General features: G+C 41.7%; 1 protein-coding gene across 1 annotated transcript in view; it reads left to right on the forward strand.

Moving 5' to 3' along the window:
• LOC126398535 (sodium/potassium-transporting ATPase subunit beta-1-interacting protein 2-like) overlaps nucleotides 1-23,071 on the forward strand; it is a 94,179-nt gene that overhangs the window by 61,056 nt on the left and 10,052 nt on the right. The window contains exon 3 of the mRNA XM_050057963.1: nucleotides 2,900-2,980. Within this exon, the coding sequence (XP_049913920.1) occupies nucleotides 2,900-2,980 (81 nt within the window). The remainder of the gene's footprint in view (nucleotides 1-2,899; nucleotides 2,981-23,071) is intronic.

The raw sequence follows: 23,071 nt of genomic DNA on the forward strand, positions 1-23,071 counted from the left end.
ATAAATAGTATATTGTTATGTTATTATATGAAGCGTCCGTCGCGCAAAATAATATCAATGGGGGCTGTGGGCAGGACATTGTTACACAGCTGTGCCTGTGACTTCAGGCAGAGAGACGCTGCATCAGAGCAGAAGAGCATGTTTTAAAATACATTTATTTGATCAATTAGTTATTAACTTTTACTATTTTTAGCAACTTGCCCGATTGGGCAAGTGAGTTGTTAGTTTACATGCCCAACCGTGAGTTTTACTTGCCCCGGGCAATCGGGCAATCCTTATTGTTGAGCCCTGTATAATAGAAACTTGACTTCTGCGGGGGCACGGGTTCAATTCCGAGCTGGGGCCCTTTGCTGCATGTCACCCCCCAACCGATCCTGTCTATTGTAGCTGTTAACTGATTAGAAGTTTGTGATTGATGGTCAATATCTCAAGAACACTTTCAGCTGGTTGGTGGTTAAGGGTCAAGGTCGCTGTGACATTGCATCTGTCTCATTGTTGTTAATGCGATATCTCAAGAACACCTTGAGGTAGTAGTCTCCAAATTTGGCACAAACGTCCACTTGGATTCAACAATGAACTGATTAGAATTTTTTGTTCAAAGGTCGAGGTGACTGTGACCAACACCTCAAGAGAATGTCTTCGCATTTGTCTCCTCCCCACCAATCCTGTCTATCATAGCTGTCCTATCAATGAAGGCAAAACTCGCCAAAAAATATTAAAAAAATAAATAAATAAAAAAGAGAAGAAACTTGACTGGTGTGCAGACGTATACAATTGCAAGGCAGTGATTCTAGTTAAATAATGTATTGTATTGATGTATGGGTGTGTTCCAAAATTATCTACTGTAAAGATTAGAGAGGCTGCTCTCAACGATTGTAAACGATTCCATGTGCCCAGTTTTGTCACTGCAGCTCATATCATGGGACATTTAAGCAGCAAAACCGAAATCAGTAGTTCTAAACTCAACAGAGGAAACAGAACTAAACTTTTAGCTTCTAAAATAATGAAGTTACGCTGCTGTTTGCTGTTTGTATCTTGCGTTCAAAGTGTCCCTCTTAATGGAGACACATTATTTTCTGATGCTGTGATCAGCATGACGATATGGTAACATTTTATGCTTAGTACACTGAGGCAAGCTGGTTAGTTGATGGGGATAGTTCAGATTTTTGGAAGTGGGATTGTATGCGGTATGAATCCAAAGCCAGTGTATTATATACAGTAGATATCTGTCAGTTAGCCCCCAGTTTGGAGAAGCAGGAAGCTTAGGAATGTACTGCTGCAGAGGGGTGCAACACAATACATGTTTTAGTCACTAAAAAGGTCAATATCAGTTAAAGTGTACACTATATTTAGAATATTTTCACTGCTTTATTTTGCTGTCAGACAGCCCTTTCCGGAGGGGAAGCCATTAACTGCTTCAGTTACCCATCTATGCGCTCGTCAAAGCCACCAGACTCCATTGACAAAAACAGTAATTTTAGCTCACTGAACACAGGAGCTGCTGATCTACCACTACTTCGATCAGTTAGTTTGCTTCTGTTATTGTGCAGGGCTGCCACTAACGATTATTTTCATTGTCGACTAATCTGTCGATTATTTCTTCGATTAGTCGACTAATCATTTCATTGAAAAATGTGTTAAAATGTTGAAAAATGTCGGTCTGTCTCTCCCTAACCCCAAAATTACGTCATCTAATGTGTTGTTTCATACTCACGCCAAAGGGTTTTAGTTCACTGTCATGGGAGAGTGTGTAAAGCTGCCAATATCTGAACGTAAGAAGCTGCAGTAAGAGTATTTTGGGGTACTTTTATAGTACTTTTCTATGAAAAATGACTCAAACCGATTAGTCAATTACAAAAATAGTCACCGATTATTTTAATAGTCGATTAGTCATCGATTAATCGACTAATCGTGGCAGCCCTATTATTGTGTGACTTAGGTGAATCAGAATAAACCCTTTCAAACACCAAAGTCGCAATATCACGAACAAAATAACCGATTGAGGCAGCGGTAGACCAGCAGCTCCTGTGTTCGGTGATGTCAATGTTTTTCTTAATGGAGTCTGGCTATGAAGAGAGCGATGTAACAGCATCAGTCCCCTGTCCGAAATCACTGTTTGCAGCAAGGTAAAGCCGTGAAAATATTCTAAATATAGTCTAAACTTAAGCTGTTATTAAATTTCAAGGGTGGCTAAAATACATTTTGTTGCTGACCCCATCCACAGTAGTACATTGCTTAGCTTCCGTGTCCATACTCCTGCCTGCTTCTCCAAACTGGGGGTGTGCCCACCACCATCTACTGTAGCTAATACACTGACTATGAATAAGTACCTCATACAACCCCACTTTAAAAGATCCAAACTATCCCTTTAAAGTTAAAATGAAAATGGCTACAGGTGTTTATTAATTCAACCATCTGCTTTTAATTACATGTTAATTTTGGTGACCTCCCCACCCATACGCGGACTAACTATTTGCGGATAGAACTGCAATCACATCACGAACATGCACACTCAGACACAGAAAATGAAGTGAGAAGACTTAGATAATGAAATGCAATGAAAGTTTGATCCAAGCCTATAAATTCTGCCTTTCTTCCATCATTCATTCTTTCCTGTTTATAAGTCTCCTTGCTATACACACACACACACTCACAGTCCTGCCGTCTATTTTCTCTCCCTGTCTGGTTTGATTCAGGTGATTGGTTGCACTCTTCGCTGTTGTTTTTGTTTCTCAGCATCTTAACAACATCAAAAGTGAAGCCTCCCTCTGTCTTTCCTCTCCATCTCCAGCTCGCTCCAAATGCAAGACATGAACATGCTTTTTTAATTCTCCAACAAAGGCCTGTCGGATCTCGTCTGCCTCTCACTTCCCTTTCCCTCTGCCTGCTCTCTCTGCAGTACGCCGCCTGGCTGGTCGTGTGGATGACCTGGAATGTTTTCATCATCTGTTTCTACCTGGAGGTTGGGGATCTGTCCAGAGTAAGAAAACTTTCCTTTGGATTTATTTCTGCATCCTTGTCAAGTCTTCTGTTGTACATGTCCAGAGTAACAACAAAGACAGAACAAAGATAGAATAAAGACAGCAGTATTACAGCATTGTTACAGACGGGATTTCTGGAGTTAGCATAAATCTCTTTGGCACATTTACACTTGAGTTTCAAGTGTATTGTTTCACAATTCAAATGCAAGAATAAGGCTGTCAGTATTTTATATTTCTCTCAACATATTTCATGAAAAGAATTGATTCTACAAACAAGTATTGCCTGAGAAGCCAAAGTCTGATGTAACTTAACTCTCTGTAACATAAAGCTCAGTTTTTGTCCAAAAACTATTAAAAACACATCAGTGACTGCTCCTTTATAACATCGAATATAGGCACATACTCTGTCCTGCTGCCATTGATACTCACTAGCAATGTGTATCAATCCGCAGCTGAAAATAGACCCTCAAAAGTTGACTTGAATAACCTCACACACACATCTCCACATCTTCACTAGGACCCAGTACATTAAGGGTAGAGAAGCTGGAAAGTATTGAGACTAAAATCTTGTTGTTTCTGGTCTTTTAATGGGATTTGTTCACAATGAGATACTTCCATTTACATGTAGCCACAGATTTGTGTCTTCCATAGCCAGATCGCCAATCTTACCACATCTGTTAAGATTGTCAACTGCATGATGCAAATCTTGAAGACCATTCTCCAGTCAGTAGGAGGGTTGTAATGCACTTAAGGCAGCTAAGTAACTTAAAAAAAAATCCACAAGAAGAATAAGTTTTGCAAAGAGCTTGGGCTGTCACCGTAAAGGAATTTCCCCTGCGTTAATTGAAGCCTAATTTATGCACTTTTGAGTGTTGCTTGACAGAAACCCAACAGTCCTGCGACTTTTTCAATTCATGCTTCAGTGAAAGGTTTTAGTTGTCTCAGTCGTCTCTATAGTAACCAGAGACCCCCCTGTGTTGTTTCTGTTGAATTTAGTCAAGTGTGATCTGCACAGACAGCTGTTTGGAATCACACAAATATCCCGCTGTATGTGATTTTAATTTATTGACCGCGCACGCATTGATTGATCAGCTCTCAGTCTGTCTGTGAGCGGCAGATTCCCTTCACTCGGCTGGTAAATGAAATCAGTGAATCATTAAATACAAAGAATGTTGATTTCTTCCTGTGGCGCTGACGTGAAAACTATTTTGGTTTAGTAAATGTCTGCTGTCAGTCAGCCTGGTGGAGGCAGTTTGACCGGCCCATAGATGTGTGATTGGACGGCCTCTGTCAAGTAGGAGTCTGTGTGGATTTAAAACTACTGTCTCTGTGGCAACAATAGTAAAACTACCTATCACGTTGTGCGACAAAATGTGACATAAAACTGTCCAGGTGCGCAACGTGAAAGGAAGGTGTCAAGCAGCACTTTCTCAATCAGGAGAGACTCGTTTTTATGGTAAAAGAATATTTATTAACATGTGAACATATCTTTGGCGATTAGACCCCGTAGAGATGGTATGATTTAAGGAGCGTGATGAATCCATAGTCAAATAGGGAACCCCTTCCCCGGGGTCTAGACGCTGGTGGTGGTAGAGGTGGTGAATATGAGATGAGAGGAAGATGGAGAAGTGCTGATGATCTGGATGAGTAGAGGAACAAGCCTTTGTTGAGCTTGTCCTGGACGGATATGATGGCTGGAGGTGAGCGTGTTGAGGAGGGCACAAAGATTCTGCCTGAAATGATGGCTGACAGCAGCAGAAGAGACAGCAGATTTAAAATTTTGCAGTGGCATCCTGATTGGCTGAGCTGAAGCACGAAAAAACAAAGGATGGATCCTAGCCTGGTTCCAGACCATAGACCCCACCCACTCAACTGAGTAGGCTTCCATCGCTGGTCTGGCATACTGAAATGAATTTGCGATTTATCTCGTCCAAACAATGGACGGACCAATGAACGCTGGGGGTGGGGGCGGGTCTAGTGATTAGCCAATCAGCGCCACGCTGATGTCAAGCTGTATGCTGGTGGGTAACTGGTGAGGATAGCAACAATGGCGACCGCTACAGATCCTACAGACCACATTAACGATGCTATCGAGGTATTTCGCCACTACTCGTGTTAATGGAGGACCAAATTAAGGAAGCTGCTAAACTGGATTTAACGGCGATGCAGCTGGGCGTGCACGACGACGGAGACATTTTAAACGGGCAATGCTCGCTTGTTTTCGGCACCCCCGAGGCATGAATACTAATGACATCAGATTCTGGGTGAGTCGTTGATCTCTACTGATTGGTTAGGAAAAAAATCAAATTCCCTCCCCCTTGTAAATCGCCTTCAATGGAGGCGATGTCAGACTGAAGGTTCTGGGAGCTTCAGTCTGACGCTCAGGCTAGATGGATCCACCTGTTCGTGCAGCACTGAACACAGAGTAGACTGATTGAAACTTGACCACAGAAACATTGTAAATGTGTCCCTACGTATTTCCTGTTTGAATGTTCTGCATGCGTATGTGAATCACATCAGCTGACAGGAAGTACACATGGACCAAAGCTGTTGCTTAGCAATGCAATTCCATTGAAACTGTCTTTAGATGCTCAGCACCTTGTCATCGTCACTCCTATTGCAAAGAATTCAAGAAATACCTCATTAAAAAAGAAAACAACCTAAATGTAGTGGTTGTGACGGTTGCTTGCCATCCCCTGCGGTTGCCTTGTCAATAGCACAGTAATGCAATATTGCAGCAGCTCTACTAAGAACAATACATAAACTAGCTCAAACCCGTGGATAGATCCCCTGACAGACCCACGAGTGATAGAAAAGTTTTGTCTTCACTCACTCACACCCTGCTCAGTTACAGATCACCGCTCTCTGAAAGCAGACTGTTGTCTTTTAGATATTCTCACTGCAAGCCGGTGTCTGCACAGATGATCATTTGTGAAGTAAAAGAAGTGCCACTCTGTAGCATCACTCTGCTGCTGCCAGTGAAAGGTGTGTTTGTGAGCTACACACTGTGCTGTATGATAATAGACGGCGGAATGATGTCCCTACTGAAATCGCTGAAACGGCTTTCTACCTGTCTCGTCTGACAGGAGGGGTCGCATAATTTCAGTGTCATTTTAGAGGAACTTCGGCGGCAATAATCACAGGGGCAGGACCCTGTCAGTGGCCACTTCCACACACTGCTTACTGACACAGTTACTCTTGAGATAAGTAAAGATCAGGTGTGCAGCTCACAGAGACGGATCCATTTACACCTTTTAAACAACTCTCTACAATGTGAAGTCACAGGTCGTATTAGACGTCCAGTGTGTAGGATTGAGGGGGATATACTGGCAGAAATAGAATATAATGTGATCAGTATGTTTTCTTCAGTGTATAATCACCTGAAAATAAGAATTGTTGTGTTTTTGCTACCTTAGAATGAGTTGTTTGTATCTACATAGGGCGCAGGACCTTGTACACGGAGATTGCCATGTTGCACCGCCATGTTTCTAGCCTGGTAAGATCATTCAGATGACTTGAGCTCAACATTATGTTTTGCTCTCTGTATTAGTCTTACCACAGAATTTTTTAACATGAAAGTGCTTTATTCAGTGTTTTCCTGGTTTTGGGGTCGTACACATGCCACGTCTTTAACCGCATGGAAAACATGAGGTCGACTCTTGTGCCTGTTCTGTACCAACTTTCAAGAGCATGGAGGCAGGCTGTGTCTAAGGTTGCTAAGCAGCTTCAACGAGCACTGTTTCATTACTTGTTTACCTGAAATCCCAAGTGCAGAGCTGATCTTAACTGAAATGATGGGAGCTAAGCTGATCTGCCCCTTAAACCATAGGGTACATTTGTTTTTGAGAGGAGGAGACCTCTGTGGCTAATTCAGGTCAGAATGAAAACCTCCTGAACGTCTGGATCAGAAATAGGGAGAGCAGGTGCTGACCTAGCAGCCCGTGTCTGACATGCCAAACAGCATATGAGAAATACTGATTTATAGCTTAAAAACTACTGTATTCAGTTTTTGTTTTGTTTTTTTTGACTGGTTTAAATCACCTTGTACGTTAGTTTTGGAGAGGAAGAGACCTCTGTGGATAATTTGGCTCGTTGTTAAATCCTCCTGAACAACGAACACTGAAGGAATCCTAACCCAGGGAAGTTTCATCTGGTTGCAATCTGTAATTCTCACTGCAAGATGCCTCAAGATCCCCACTGATCTAACACACTGTTCCTTTAAGTGGCAGAGTATAAACATGGTATAATTCTCACCAACTGATTTGTGATGTTTGTCTCATGAAGGCATGTCAGTTCTTTGCATTGCGAGCACACACCGACATAGCTATGAGACATGAGCTGAGGTCATTCAAGTCTTCTCAAAGTCACGCTGCAAAAGTTGAGCCTCTCTGCAGTAAAATTAGTCAATTTTGAATACAGATTATCAACTTGCACAATTAATTAGGGCCAATCAGCGCTTCCATAAACAGAACAAATCAGTTGATGGGAGTGCTGATTATGGCTGATTACACTCTGCGGTGTGGTGTTGAAGAAATTACAGTTTTCCCATCACAATTTGCTCCAACTTACTCCTTCTATTGGACAGTTATGTAACATGTCTGCTACCAGTTTTAATAAATCGCACATAATTGCACTTATCGCACCGCGTATCATCTCTCCGAACCCTCGTCTTTTTCTCAGCTTGTCGATCATAATTACTGTTTAGACTGGAGAATTGCAGCATATTCTTCTGCTATACTTTTCCTCTCTCCTCTGGTGCTCACTCTCATTGTTCGACACACTTGTCCCCTGTCTGTCTGCTCTTCCCACACACAGACACACACACACAAACTGTGAGCCTTGTTAAGTTTTGTTGCCATCCAAACTAGGCCCAGAAGTTGTATAACCCCCCCACGCACACACACACACCTCTGTCTAGAAACCTGCAGCTTCATTGATCTCTGATTTTAATGATATTTGCACCTCTCACTGTCCCCGAGGCTGAGTTTAACCATCACTACAGACACTACAGCTGGGAGGACTGCTGTTTGGGTTTTGTTCGTATCACATTGAAAACACAAGCAGGTCTGCAGGAAGGCCAGAGAGCAAGTTCGAAACATCTGGAAAAGCTGCATAATGTGGGTTAAAAGGCTAACTGAATAGAATAAAATTAATTACGCCACTAAATGTATCATTTATATTCTATTATGAAATTATATGAGTCTAATATTTCTCTTCATTTTATCAGAAAAAAAGCCCTTCAGTCCAAAACCATCACATCTGCTTTCTAATGAGGGTGAAACAGCCAGTTAATTAGGGACACCTTTATCAATTACCCACTGACCAATCAGAGAGAGGCAAACTCGGACCAGACGCTGAACAGCTTGTTTTTATGACCAGAACAGTTTGCGTGCATCTCGCACAAGGGCACATCAACCTTGACCCAATTACTGAGAGAGAGGGGAGCCACAAATGCCCGCTTTCCCCCCTCCACCTCCCTGCACCCCCTGCTGCCCGGATTCAACAGCTGTTGTATGAGATACGAATCCATCACCTGCCGTTCCGAGGCTTGTTTACTGACCTGAGGGCTATTATTACACTGGACCACATGTAAAACAAGTGTGGCTGTGTCTGTGATTGTTGCCACTCAGTTTAGAACAAAGAAGCTCCCCAAAATACAAAAACAGATTTATTCTCTGTCATAAAAAAGCTGCTGAAACAAAGAGCATTTTATCATGCAGTGTTAATTATTGTGTACACAAAAACTACAATGAAAAAAATAATCAAAATTTTGTCACAATTTTTTTATGTGTTAAAATTCATTTTGTTGCAGCCCCTGCCCACAGCTGAGCTTCTGTGCCAGTAGATTTGGTTTATAGAACATGATAGCAAGCACAGCAGAAACATCAGATAAGTCGGACCTCTGTGTTGAGCCATGGATCTTTAAACGTTATAGTTAAGGCTGAAAATGACAAGAGAAAGAAACAACGTTTTTTCCGATTTCACATATCGCCATCCATCCACCCATTTTCATCCACTTATCTGGAGCCGGGGCGCGGGGGCAGCAGACCAAGCCAAGCACCCCAGATGTCCCTCTCCCCAGCAACGCTTTCCACCTCCTCCACAAGGCGTTCCCTGGCCAGACTAGATATGTAATCCCTGCAGTGTGTTCTGGGTCTGCCCCGGGGCCTCCTACCAGTGGGACGTGCTGGAACACCTCCAACAGGAGGCACGTTAATCAAATGCCTGAACCACCTCAACTGACCCCTTTGGACCTGAAGGAGCAGCGACTCTACTCTGAGCTCCCTCTGGATGTCCGAGCTCCTCACTCTATCTCTAAGGCTGAGCCCAGCCACCCCACAGAGGAAACTCAATTCGGCCGCTTGTATCTGTGATCTCATTCTTTTGGTCACTACCCAGAGCTCATGACCATAGGTGAGGGTTGGGACGTAGATGGACCAGTGAATTGAAAGCTTGAAGGCTCAGATCCCTCTTCACCATGACAGTCTGGCACAGCACCTGCATCACTGCACATGCTGCACCAAACCGCTGATCCATCACATTCTTCATTCTACTCTCACTCGTGAACAAGACCCCGAGATACTTGAACTCCCTCGCTTGAGGCAGCAACTCTCTCCCAACCCAGAGGAGGCAATTCCAACTGAGAACCATGGTCTCAGATTTCACATCTCTCCCAGTTCAAATCAGTTGCCAGTTATCCACCTGGGAGCGTGATGTCATGGTGATTTGGCCTAATACTAAACAATATATACGATAGACAAGAACAATACCAGTAACCACAGTAACTTTACACATCAAAGGCCCTTTAAAGCTGGTATTAACATGTGTCTTGGGTGATCAGATCCCAAGCGGACAGGTCTAAGTACAGGTCTGAATGCACCAAATGCATCTTCATCGAGATCCCATCTGCCAATTGGTCCTCGATGGATAGGCAAACTTTCTGTTGCTGCCATTACACAGGTTACATAGGTGGTGAAGGACAGTGTCTGGAGCTGCTGTCCTCCTCGGAACAGTCAGTTCAACATCTGTCTGGTTAGATGAAAAATGTTCAAAACACGGAAAACTTAAATGTCTTTACTTTTTCTCAACTAAAACTAAATAATCAAATTGTTAAAATGTGACAGAAACTAATATACATTTCCATTGTAATAAGGTGCCAATATTAGCGCAGTACTGAAAACAGCAGAAATAGCTGAACAGGTTAAAAGTTGAAATCTGACATCATGACAGCAAAGTAAAAATAGTACAGGTTCAGATATGGATCATAACACATCAAAAATACATGGATTAGACAGAAATCAAAGAGCAGGACTAGTATATACCATAGTTTTATGTATCCCTGTCAGTGAGGGACTGGATCAGAGGAACTCGTTGGTGTTTGATAAGGGTAATGACGGCGTGCTCTGTGCTTCAAGAATACTGTGATAGAAATGAAAATCTCTTAATCTCCCTCTCTATTGCTTTCTGATGCTGCTTCCCTCTTTCTTGGTCTCTGTCTTTCTCTCTCTCCTCCTGCGCCTCGCTCTCTTCATCTCCATGTAATTCATCCCCCCTCTCCCTCTGCTCACCCTATAATCAAGTCTTTTTCATGTTGTTTTGCAAAGTGCCATGCGAATCTGTCCCGCGCTCCTCTTCCGCCTCGCTCTTCTTCACCTTCTCGCCTCCTTTTCATTCACTCTCTTCCTCTATATTTCCAATGTCAGGACTTGAGGAAATGTGTCGCTGTCAAGGAGGCTCTGCTATTTATGGTCAATAGCGATTCGTGCCGCAGAGGCTTTATGTATTGGCCGGCAGCGAGTGCCAATTTAATACATTACTTTATACACTCAGGCCATTACTTTGGGGTCACAGGACAAAAGTGGTTGCGACAGACTCCATTTTTCTTCATTACAGAGATCTGACATCTTCCTGTGTATGAAAGAGGGAGAGAATCAGCCTCGCTTTGATTTATGTCGTGTTATCAATGACTCTTGGATTTGCACTGTAGCTTTTATGTAATTTTCCAGCGCCAACACTCTGTTTTATCCATGAATAGAACTCATATCCAGATTGTGCATCCCCACTGCCAGCAAGTTTATTAGAACACTGATCAGACTGTCAGGGAGGTAAGTGAACACTTAGAGGCTGGGCTTCCACTTCTAAATGAAATTCTGTTTCCATACATATGGATGTCGTGTTAAAGAACAGAAAGACAACAAACAGACAGACGTGTTTGTTGAAATGTGTCAGTTTAGGTGTGCAGATCAGTCCTTGCAGGCTGTTTGATATTCCAGGTGTTATAGTGCAGCAAAGTCAGACAGATTAGGGCTGTAAAGGTGTGAAATTTGCTGAACTCCTATGACATTTCATCTTGATAAGGGAAGTAAGTGGAGTGAGTGGAAAGGTGGGGGTGACAGCGAAGAGGGGAAATGCGTCACTTTGTCAGCTCAGTTTGAAGTCAGGCGGCCAGATGGACGGATGTTGGAGGAACAAACAGATCATCGTGATTGAGTTAGTAGTGGTAACAATGAGACATCATGCCATGAGTCACGGACATTGTCCCACGCAGACAGTAGGGCCCTAACTCAAAGCTGGACGTGACGCACTTCGTCAATCATCACTTATTTTGAGCTTGACATTGGAAACTGAAATTGATAAAACCATCTGAACTCAGTGTCCATTTACTCTCTTGTTCTGGAGCTTTCGACCGTATCACACCTCAGTTCTCTAACGGTTCTGAAACTGAAACCGTGACACAAACGTCCACAGATTGCTTGTTGCAGTTTTGTCTGCCGAGTTGCGTCAGCTGTTAAAGCAGCAGGGGTGCAAATGCACAGGGCTTCCGCAAAATAGGCAGCATTGTCTGGTTAAAAAAGTAATTATACAGGTTTAACTTTTGCTGCAACAGGATGGAACATTATCTGGGAAGGTGCTGCGTTCGCCAGTCAAAGTGCTCACATAACAACTGCTTGTCAAAGCTAATTTGGTTCATTCTTCACACAGCTACGTCCCTCAGTTTTTGTCTGTACAACCAAGTGCAACACAATGAACGCCTCTCAGGAAAAGTGTACCCCATTATTCCCATTTGAAAGAGAACAGTGTCTCGCCCTTCTTTATGACAGCAGGTGGCTTCTTGCTGACCATTCAGAGCAGCTATAAACACTTTTACCTTCTGATGTGTTAAGAGTACTCATTGTACAGCCTAGTTTGTTTTAAGCATTCCCCGGCCTTTAGAACTGTCAGACCAGCAAAAGTAAAATCTTTATACAATGATATGAAGAAAACAACGTGTAAATGTTTCTCTGTTTAGCAGCAGATGTTCGGCGTTAAAACTGGAGTGCAGAACTTTTGTCTCCTTCGTCTGGCAGTGACAATAACAACATAAGTACTGGCAACGTGCTTATAACGTAGGCCAGTGAGCTCACCATATCTCCACAGCTCTCAGGAGCGCTTCCTTCAAGACTTTCTTATGCCTCCGTGCTGGTGATAGCTATGGTGGGAGGCATTATGTTTTCAGGTTGTCCGTCCATCCGTACATATGTACATACCTCTGACCCATTCTTGTGAATACGATATCTCAAGAATTTCTTGATTTCTTAAAATTTGGCACACATGTCCACTTGGACTCCACGGTGAACTGATTAGAATTTGTTGGTCGAAGTTCAAAGGTCACTTTGTCTCATTCTTCTTTTTTTTTTTTTCAGATATATTCTTATTGAACTTTTCGTAAAGCAGGGAAGACAAAGAAAGCACAATATACACTGCGATGATACTAGCAGAGCACAAATTACTGACATCTAAACCTGGCAGGACAAGACAAAAACAAACAGAATATAAAAAAACAGACGACAAACCTATCACACATTGCGTTTTGATGTCATGACAAGTTGTAGCTCCACATCCTTTTTCCAGGCCGGTTCTATCAGCCCTGATCTCATCCTACGAGAAGTTTGTCTCGTTCGTCTCGTGAACCTGAAATCTCAAGAGCACTTTCAGCTGGTTGGTGGTTAGGGTCAAGGTCGCTGTGACCGTGTATCTGTCTCATTGTCGTGAATGCAATACATCAAGAACACCTTGAGGGAGTATCTTTAAATTTGGCGCAAACGTCCACTTGGATTCAAAAGTGAACTGAATTTTTTGGTCAAATGTCGAGGTGACTGTGACCTTGCATCCGTCTCATGCTTGTGAACGCATTATCTCAGGAAAGTCTTGAGGGAATTTCATTGAATTTGGCACAAATATCCACTTGGACTCGGGAATGAACTTATTAGAATTTGGTGATTGAAGGTCAAAGGTCAAGGTCACTGTGACCTCACAAAACATGTTTTTGACCATAACTCAAGAATTCATACACTAACTATGACAAAATTTCACAGAAATGTCTACTAGGATTAAATGATGAAGTGATGACATCTTATATCCAAAAGCTCAAAGGTCAACTGTGACATCTTAATGTTCCTCAATAAAGCCTTTTCTGGCCAGTATTCAACATCATCTCAGGAACAGAAGTGACACATTTGTTCAGATACTGAATTGGTGACACTGATTTTGGGTGTCCACTTTGACACTGTGCTAATTGTGTAGATCTAAACTACAAGTGGAACTTGGCTGGTGCACAGAGGCATACAACTGCAAGGCGGTTATTCTAATTGCACGTTAATCCGAGTTTGTTTTTTAACTGCAGCATCCGCTCAAGAAACTTTTCTTGGATGCTCCTTTCGATTTTACACCATACTCCTAGCTGCTTTTCCATCACTGTGGTCTCTTTCCCCTACCTTCATTTTTGTGTAAACTTTATTTAAAATTGTCAACATACACAGTATCAGTAAAACATCACACACATTTAGATGAAGCATGGAGAAAACAAAATGTAAAGCAGTGCCAAACAGAAAAAGACAATAAAAACAAAACAGTCTAATTTAAAATAAATTAATTTATTACACTTCTCATAGAGTCATGTTTCTCTCTGGTTGGTTGACATAAAACGCAACACTCTCGGTTTGCTTGTGCGGAACAGTCACCACGGATACCTAATTAATGTGTTTCAGGCAGGAGAAACATTGTTTGTAACACTGTCAACATGTTGCAGGAGTGAGCCTCTTGGCTGCCTGTATTTTCTGGCTGCTATTCGCCACTGAAAGTTTAACTACCCCCCAACTTTTAGTTTGGCTTCAGTTCACTGCAGAATCAAATGACCGCAGCTCAGAACATCTGCCACAGCTTTCTATAGACATTATGGCAGCTTGCTGCAGGCTGCACATTGACGCTGCTTTTTGTGTTTTTGGCCTTAATCAACACTGTGTAAACTGGTTTGGCGACGGCTTGAATGGAACAGACATTACGTTTATATGTAAAAGTCCTGTACTTTAGCTTTAACTAACCTAACTATAATAGTTTATTAAATGATTCTATAAAATTCCCACCAAACAGCTGATGATAAACTGCTTTACCGCCAGTCTTGTTACGACGTGTTTGCCTTCTCAACCGTTTGGGTTTGATGGAACTTTAAATCTTATGTGTATCTTTGCCTCCCATAAGGTCCCTGTAGAGCCCCAGAGGCAAGATAAGGTGTACATCCTGTGTTGACAGTAATTTGAGTTTAAGCCTGAGATACATACCCTATATCAGTCTGTCACACTCCCATCCTTCCTGCCACTCACCACTGCACTATCTAATATAGCAGCAATGCCACAGAATTAATCTTTAAAAAGATTTCTGATGTGGCATCCCTGACAGATTTGGAGAGGAGCCTGTGGAGAGGGAACTGTCACCATGTTACAAACACACACACTCGCATATTCACATCGTCTCTCTCTCTCTCTCTCTCTCTCTCTCTCTCTCTCTCACACACACGCACACACACACACACACACACACACACACACGTGCTCGTAGACAGCTAACTGTCAGTAGTCCACTGTGTCATATAAAAGATGCAGCCACCCCCTGGGCGTCAGATGACACACAGATACAGACACACAAATGCACACATACACGGCGCTCAGCTGTCAGTCATGTACTGAAGGGGAGGGGTGCTGTGTAGGAGGGTTATGCCACATGCTTTTTTGCATACTGTACGTGTCAAAGTGTGTGTCTGTTTGCTCCGCTAGTAGCTGCAGAACTTGTCATTTTATCAGTCAGGAGAAGACGTGAGGGACACACGCCAAATCCAAAAACAGTCAGTGACATTTCGAATCTCTTATCTCTCCAGGCTAGGGATAGGCATTTTAAGTAATTTCCATATTCAAGTATTCACATTAAATTATGATGTAGAACTCAGAAAAAAAAAAATCTAACATAAAAATAGTGCCCGAAATGAACACCCAAGCAAAAATGAGGGTAGAGGTTAAGGCTTGTTAGTGCTTAACATTTGATAAGTATACTGACATGGACGGAGCCTTTTGTCCGTACTCTGCGTACATGTCGTCCCTATTTGTTCACGTTTTCTAAATACTTATATGGACAAAATGGAGCAGTTTCACCGGAAATTTGTTGGGATAGTCAATAGTTCAAGCCATAGGACATGACAACGACATTTTAGAAAAGCCAGTACTTTTTAAAAAAAGGTTATGTGAGTTGGTGAGAAATTTTACACATCCATATGACAATACTTCGCCCATGCACAGGGACAAACTGTTACTACAGAACAGCTTGGAGGAGATTGAACGGGAATTAAATGTGAATTGGATGGTAGCAAAGGGAAAGCAAGGGGTCCGTGCGAGGCAGCTGCCAATGTAAAGGACACATGAACGTATGTGGGCAGTGACGACGCAATGTTTGAACTTGACACATCTCTTTTGGTACGTAAAGAAAGTATGAATGAGCCTTTTTCTGCTTTTCTAGTTATAAATCTGTAATGAATATTGTGTTTTGGTAAAGACCCCGTTCAAACTTTAAAAGTTTAGAGTGTAAGGAGGCTTAGATGGAAGTCAATGATGGCCATTCTCATACTGAGTTATGTCTAAGCAGATACACAGATTTGATAAATTTAACCATTTTTACCACTGGCATTGATAAAAATTGTCAAAAATCCCTCCAAAATGTAACATCAACACTCAAGACACACAAGACCTCGAAGAACACCATATTCATCCATGCTTAGAATCAAAAACTTTTGACGTTTGGAGAGTTCTGTGAGAATTGCATTTTTTGGCGATTGGATAAAAAGGATTTCTGTTCTGGAGATTACTCAGAAACACCCTTATTGTTAATATACCTATGAAAGCCATCCTCTGAATGCCCAAGGTCTCCAGTTTAAAGTGGCTACTATGTGGGCTAAACTCATCATCGCACGTGAGTTGGGCTCATTGGATCAACAAAGGTCTCAGCTTTCCGTCCATACCCAATTTTTGCAATTCCAAGACTGTTCATTGACCCCAGTATACAGAAATAATCAAATACACCATTTTTAGAATAGGCAGAAATAATAAATTTGTACTGCATCTAAAAAACTGCATAGTGCTTTCCCCCAAATGTATGTGATTAACATAAAGTTGGCATATCTGTAAAGAGGAGACTCATGGGTACCCATAGAACCCATTGTCATTCAGATACCTTAAAGTGAGAGGTCAAGGGATTCTTGTAAAAATGATCATGCCAACTTTTCCCTCGCCATAATTTAGCCTGTTTTAGCGCAGTTTAACCCCTTTCCAATTCACGACATGGTTGGTACCAATGGATGCCTGAAGTCAGGGGTGTCAAACTCATTTTAGGTCATGGGCCACAATCAGTCTGATTTGATCCCAGGTGGGCCCGACCAGTTAAACCAATTAATACCCAATACCCAATGAATATCAAACACCTCCAAATTTGGTGATTCAACAATATTTCTCATTTCCTCACCTGTGTAGTAATCTAGACATCACCAAACTAAAGTGAAAGAAAAGAACTGTACTCTGGTTGGGGTGGAAAAGCCTCTGAAGCAGCATTTTACATGCAGAAAGCTACTCAATTTTTAACTTGCCCCTAAAATCTTGCACCTCTTAGCCTTCACAAGTGCATCACTATCAGGTGTGCAAGGTCATCTAGTGGGCCAGATTGGAGCCTTTTGTGGGCCAGTTCTGGCCCCTGGGCCGTATGTTTGACACCCCTGTCTTAAGTGATCTTGTTTCACACAGCTTACCTTTGCTAGCTTAAAAAATGATCAAGGCCAGGCGACCTCTAGCTCACCTGGTGGAATATGAGTCCCACACAGGCTGATTCTTTTGCAGCGGCGTCGGTTCATTTCCAACCTGCAGCTCCTTTGCTGCATGTCATCCCCCTCTTTCACCCAACCTTCCTGTCCATCTTGAACTGTAACCCCCCCCCCAAAAAAAACAAAAGAAAAAAAAAACTTAAAAAACAAAACAAAGAACATGGCACAACACAGCAGTATTGGTAAGGATCAGCAGTGCTCCCCTGGGTNAAAAAAAACAAACTTAAAAAACAAAACAAAGAACATGGCACAGCACAGCCCCGTAAAGACAGCAGTATTGGTAAGGATCAGCAGTGCTCCCCTGGGTCTCAGAGGGTATATGTTATATAGCTTGCACTGCACGTTCATTTTGCTTGTTTTTTTTTTAAATTTAAAATACTTCCAAACATCAGTCTTCTTATCAGTCTCTGCCTAATGATTCATTGAGTGATGTCTGACTGAAAATACTAACTGCTTTCTGCGGCTGTGCAGATTTATAATTTTGCTCTATGGATCTGTGCAGATATTCATAGACAGCAGTCACATCACAGCGAAGAAACTTTCAATATATTTATTCTATTTCTTTTTTAGTTTTAAAGAAATATAGGGATTATTTTATACGTTGAATGTATACTGATGTCCAAATTGAGTACTCGAGTACTTATGCCCATCCCCAGTCCAGGCATCTAATTTCAGTCCAGAAACACACAAAGGAGACAGAGAGAGTGAAAGAGAGGAATAGCCTCGGGGAAAATGATAGAACGAGAGATAAAAATGAAAGATGGAGAGAAGAGAAAACAAAAGAAATAGAAACTAAAGAAGACTGAAAGATTGGGGGTAGAGGAGGCAGGCATCAGGGGTGGACAGAGAGACGGAGAGGTTTAGACAGGCGAAGGTATGATGGGAGCTATAAAAGATGACGTGTTATGGGATGAAGCCACATGCGAATCAGTGTAGCATTCAAGACGGGAAAGAGAGAAGAGAGGGGAAGAGGGGCCGGGGTAATAATAAGAAGTACAAACATAGAGAAAGTTAGAGCACCAAACCTCTGGGGGAGATAGGATCGCTTATCTAACAGAAAAAAAACCTCTCATATCAATTTCATATCAACATCAATAGCTGCTGTTGTCAGTTGTGGGCGAGCGTTTTACTGCAGGATAAATTGTAGAAGAAATATGACAGTAAATCAAACTGCAAACCACCCAATTCATCTTGGCGGGAAGTTAAAAAAAAAAAAAGATTGCCGGGACCAGTTTGAATGCTAATAGTCACTTAATTTTACTCCTCCCAGTATTCATTCTGCACCGCCGATTGAGACAATGAATCAGAGGATCCCACACATTTAATCATAGACGTTCTAGTTAAAACATCCACCCTGATTCAGCGAGTGAATGCATCAACCCCGACTGTGTTTGATCAATGGATGCATTTGTTGAAATCGTGGCATGAAATTGCCTTTTTTCATCAACGCGTCTCTAGTGGGACATTCCCACCAGCCAATTTTATCACTCTGAGCCTTGAGCTATTATTGCTGGTGATTCAATTTGATTATTCATTGTTACTGTATAGTTTCATGTGCAACGACAAGAGTTGGTTTTTTTTTTGTTAAAATAGAGCAAGCTGATTGAGCACAGATTGGCTGTATGCCGCAGCAGATAATGGATTTGATTGACTTGCCTGCCGCAGTCAAACTTGCTCCGTGGTTTGGATGTTTGGTTTTAACTTCCAGCCCTGATTGTAATGGATTTAGCCTCGCTGTGTAAGCAGGAATGTTTGTTTTATTGTACACGCCAGAGAAAACTGCTAAACTACCTATACTCTCACCTCACTACCTCTTTACTGTAATGTATATTTCTCCAAGGTTTAGTCAAATGAGGTAACTCAGACCTGAATAGGGCCTAAGGAATTTCTTTAAATTGAAACAAATAAAAAAAGCTCTGGTATATTAAAGGTTTGGGCCTTCCTGACATTTCACTGAGGGCAAGTTTGCTACGTCCCACAAGCTCTCTCAGCTTTTTTATTCTAATAAAGTTATAAATGTCAAGAAAGGAAACATTCTTAACCCTTACTGAAGAGAGGAAAACAATGGTACACCTTCTCTATTCAAGTTTCTCTCTTTAACTAAACTAAGACTACCTTAATTGACCCTAACTCCTACCCTTGAATGCAGACCACCAAATCATAGCATCGGCCGACACCAACATAGGGTCCCACAACTTTCTGGCTGTGCTCCAAGACTCGTGGAATTGTCTTTATTGTCAGTCTGGTTTTGTGGATTTCAAGCTCGTCATGGTTAAACGTTGTACCTGGGATATGTGTTATACTAGTTACCCAGAGAGTTTGAAAGGAGATATTAGTTAAGTTAGCACTTCTATGCAGCGCTAGCTACTGAAGGTAAACTGCAGGCACCCAGGATGTACACCTGGCTTTGAAGACAATTTTTGTAGTGGCCAAACAGTGTAATTACATCGATCATGTGACACCCTGCAGCCCAAAAAGACTTTTTCCCGTTGACTTTGTTGCTGAAAGAGATGTCTGTAAATCAGTGGATACATCTTTTTGATCATCACAACTAGACTTGCACCGATTACAATTTTTTGGGCCGATACCGATTTCATTTTTTTCAAACCTCTTTACAGCACACAAGATATTGCAACACTTTCTATCTTTGCTTTATTAGAACATTTTAACCAAGATACAACCAGCTTTTCGATAATCATCTCAAACAAACAAAAACAGTGACATGTTTCTTAACCTGTTAAGAAACATTTTCCTTTTTGCTCAAATATAACTTCAGGTACAGTATTAAAATAAATAAGTAAAAAAGGCACACATAAATAAAAACATAGATAAATAAAATAATGATTCTTGGTGTATAGCATTTGTGGGTAATTTCTTGAGCTCCACAGTTCAGTTTAACACGGACATTTAACAACTTTCTCCTTCTCTCTTTTGACGTGTGTNTTGCTCAAATATAACTTCAGGTACAGTATTAAAATAAATAAGTAAAAAAAACCATACATAAATAAAAACATAGATAAATAAAATAATGATTCTTGGTGTATAGAATTTGTGGGTAATTTCTTGAGCTCCACAGTTCAGTTTAACACGGACATTTAACAACTTTCTCCTTCTCTCTTTTGACGTGTGTGTGTGAATGATTAAGGTAAGAAGCCGCCCATGTTTCACTTCCTCATATCGCCCAAGCTGTGAGTTGCACATGTGCGTGTGTGTGCGCTGCTGATGTTACACAATGTCAATAATGCTGCGCGCCGGGAATTTGACCGGTGTTTTAAATCGGCATATTTTAGACTGACCGGCCAGTTGCAGGTCACAGCCGATCACGTGAAAACCGGCCAGATTCCAAGCACTGCCGATAAATCGGGCCAAGTCTAATCACAACCCCCATGAAATGACATGTTTCACTGTCAGGATTTGATCCATTTGGTCCGGTAATATCTTGAAAGTTTAGAAGAGCCACACGTTTGAATAATTTTATCCCCAGAATCAGAGGTCAAAGTCTCAGAAGTCTGTAGTGCGCCTTCTCTATGTCTCATTAACTTGGTCTTGTATGTTTCTTTAAAGATGCATTAGTTGATGTTTTTAGGAAGCTCAGCTCTTTAAATAATATATTGACGTATTATTGCCTTATAAAGTTAATTTTGAGAACATTCATTTGGAGACGTGTTTCTGGCTGACCAACAAATGGTAGTCTCCTATTAGCTCGTTTTTGCTCTCCTCCAACTCCAAGTGAAATATCTGACTGTTTAGTGGGTTATTGCTCCACTGTGCTCACCAGGTAGCATCTATTGTGTTTTCGAACCGCTTTAGATGAAACCACGCCCACTTCGACATTACGAAAGTGAACTGTCAGGTCTCAAGACCCATTGTCAGGAACCTGAAAAAACTGCTTTTTAGCTGGAACCAAAAATAGCAGGATTTTCTTTATCTGATCTGTGAAATGTGATGACATCAGAGGGTGTGTCATAATCTGCAGATTAGAAAAAGAGAACGTAAAAAGCAACAATGGAGAAAAATTGTTGGGAAAGAAAAGAACATGCAGTGGCCTCATTAATATTTGGTTAGTTGTTTTGTTTTTTTGATAAAAACAAATGTTTGTAATAACAAAAAAAAGCTTCAAAGAATCCTGAACTGAACAGATTCAAGAACCAGAGCTAATTTGGTGTAAAGGGGGTAAAACTGTTCTTTGGTAGCGCAGAGAGGATTCTGTGAGTGAACAAAAGCAGTGATGTTTCAGGCCAAAATAACTAAACTAAACAATGAGCTAAACACACTAAAACACTCCTAGAGCTGAGGGGACTGCAGAGCTGGGTGATAATTCTCTTTGTGTTCAACACCTTTCACATGACACGAAGTCTTTAGATCCTTTGTTAATAAAAAAATATTGATTACTGCAGCGTAAACATGCAGCAGCTGATTTTCCTCTGTTTTTCATTCCCTTTTCAGCGTACATCTGACTTATTGCTCAAGGTGTGGCTCGCAGTTTTTCAAAAAACCAATTAACCCATTGAAAGCTTGAATTAGAAACCCCCCTCCTTTATGCAATTATGGATCCCACCTGGGGTGCAAGGAGCAGCGCTGTAATTGGCCCGCCAATCCGAAAGATCGAAGGGGTTAAAATGGTTATGTTGAGGCATTTGCTTAGAGATGTTAATGGGTTTGGGGCGGTTAAGGTCAGGGTTAGGATCTGGAATGGACTTCATCTCTACCCACCAGCCGGCACATACGCACACACACACACACACACACACACACACACACAAACAATTCCCTAACACCCCCAACCAATCTGATAGGAGAGAAGTGCTTTAGGCATTATGGGTTAAGGCCTCATCTAACACCCATGGGAAATCACAGCAAAACAACGTAGGGAGATGCACCGTGACTGATGATATTGGTGTGAAATAACACAGACAGAGTGACACACAGAGAGAGGGAATGATAGAACAGGGGATGGAGGCACAGATAGAGATGGAGGTTCAGTTAAATAGAGTGAAAAATTGACTTTAGAGAGAATAAAGCTAATATCGTCCACTCGTTGATTTTCTGCTCTTTGCTTTGATGATCCGCTGATCTTTCTGCCTGCTGGACCGGCGGAGTTTCTGACTGACTGCTGTTGTCTGTCAGAAAGTCAAACTGACTTTTATTTACTGTCTGTCTGCTTCACCACATGACTGCTGGAGCTCGTATGTTCGGAGCATGTTAAAAGGTGTTAGATTATGTGCGAGTGGGTGTGTGTTATAAGTCTGTGTTTGTGTCCGGGGAGCAGATGCTGAAGCACTCGTGGGGAAAAGCTGGCACTCCCTCCCTTATGCCCTCTGTGCATCCATCCAGAATATATCTGGGTCTGGAGAGTTAAAAACACAATTATCTCAGTCCTTCAGAATCGCCCTGAACGTTGTTATTTAAGCTCTGTATTGTTTTATTAGAACCAGTGAATTGACACATTCGGTAATATCCAGTCCAGACAGTGTGAACTGTGAACTCAACATTTGCATATCCTGAAAAACAGCATTAGTAGATTATAAAAAACTAATTTTGTTTATGTCATATCTGCTTTGATCAGAAATGGACACGTCGCTAAATTATTCATCTCCAAGTGGCCCTTTTTCTTCGGCTGCCAAGAATAAGAGCTTTATTTATTTTGTTGGATACATCATTTTTACCAGATTGTCTCTGTTTTTATTATGGCTGACACCTTCTGTTCGGTTGGTTAATTTACCCTTCGCTAAGCCCCGCCTCTTTGTGATGGTCCAACAAGCTGTCAGAGTAAGCATGGAGCCCACACTGTAACTAACTGCACTCCCTGAAGAAATATGATCATATTTTTGGAGAAATGAAAGAGTGATTCCAGAGAGAAGCAGACAGAGGGGTCTATAGTCTGTGTTTGAAGGATATATCCAGGATGTCAAACTGA

Source organism: Epinephelus moara, chromosome 12 (assembly GCF_006386435.1).
Source record: "Epinephelus moara isolate mb chromosome 12, YSFRI_EMoa_1.0, whole genome shotgun sequence".
In the NCBI taxonomy this organism is placed as follows: domain Eukaryota; kingdom Metazoa; phylum Chordata; class Actinopteri; order Perciformes; family Serranidae; genus Epinephelus; species Epinephelus moara.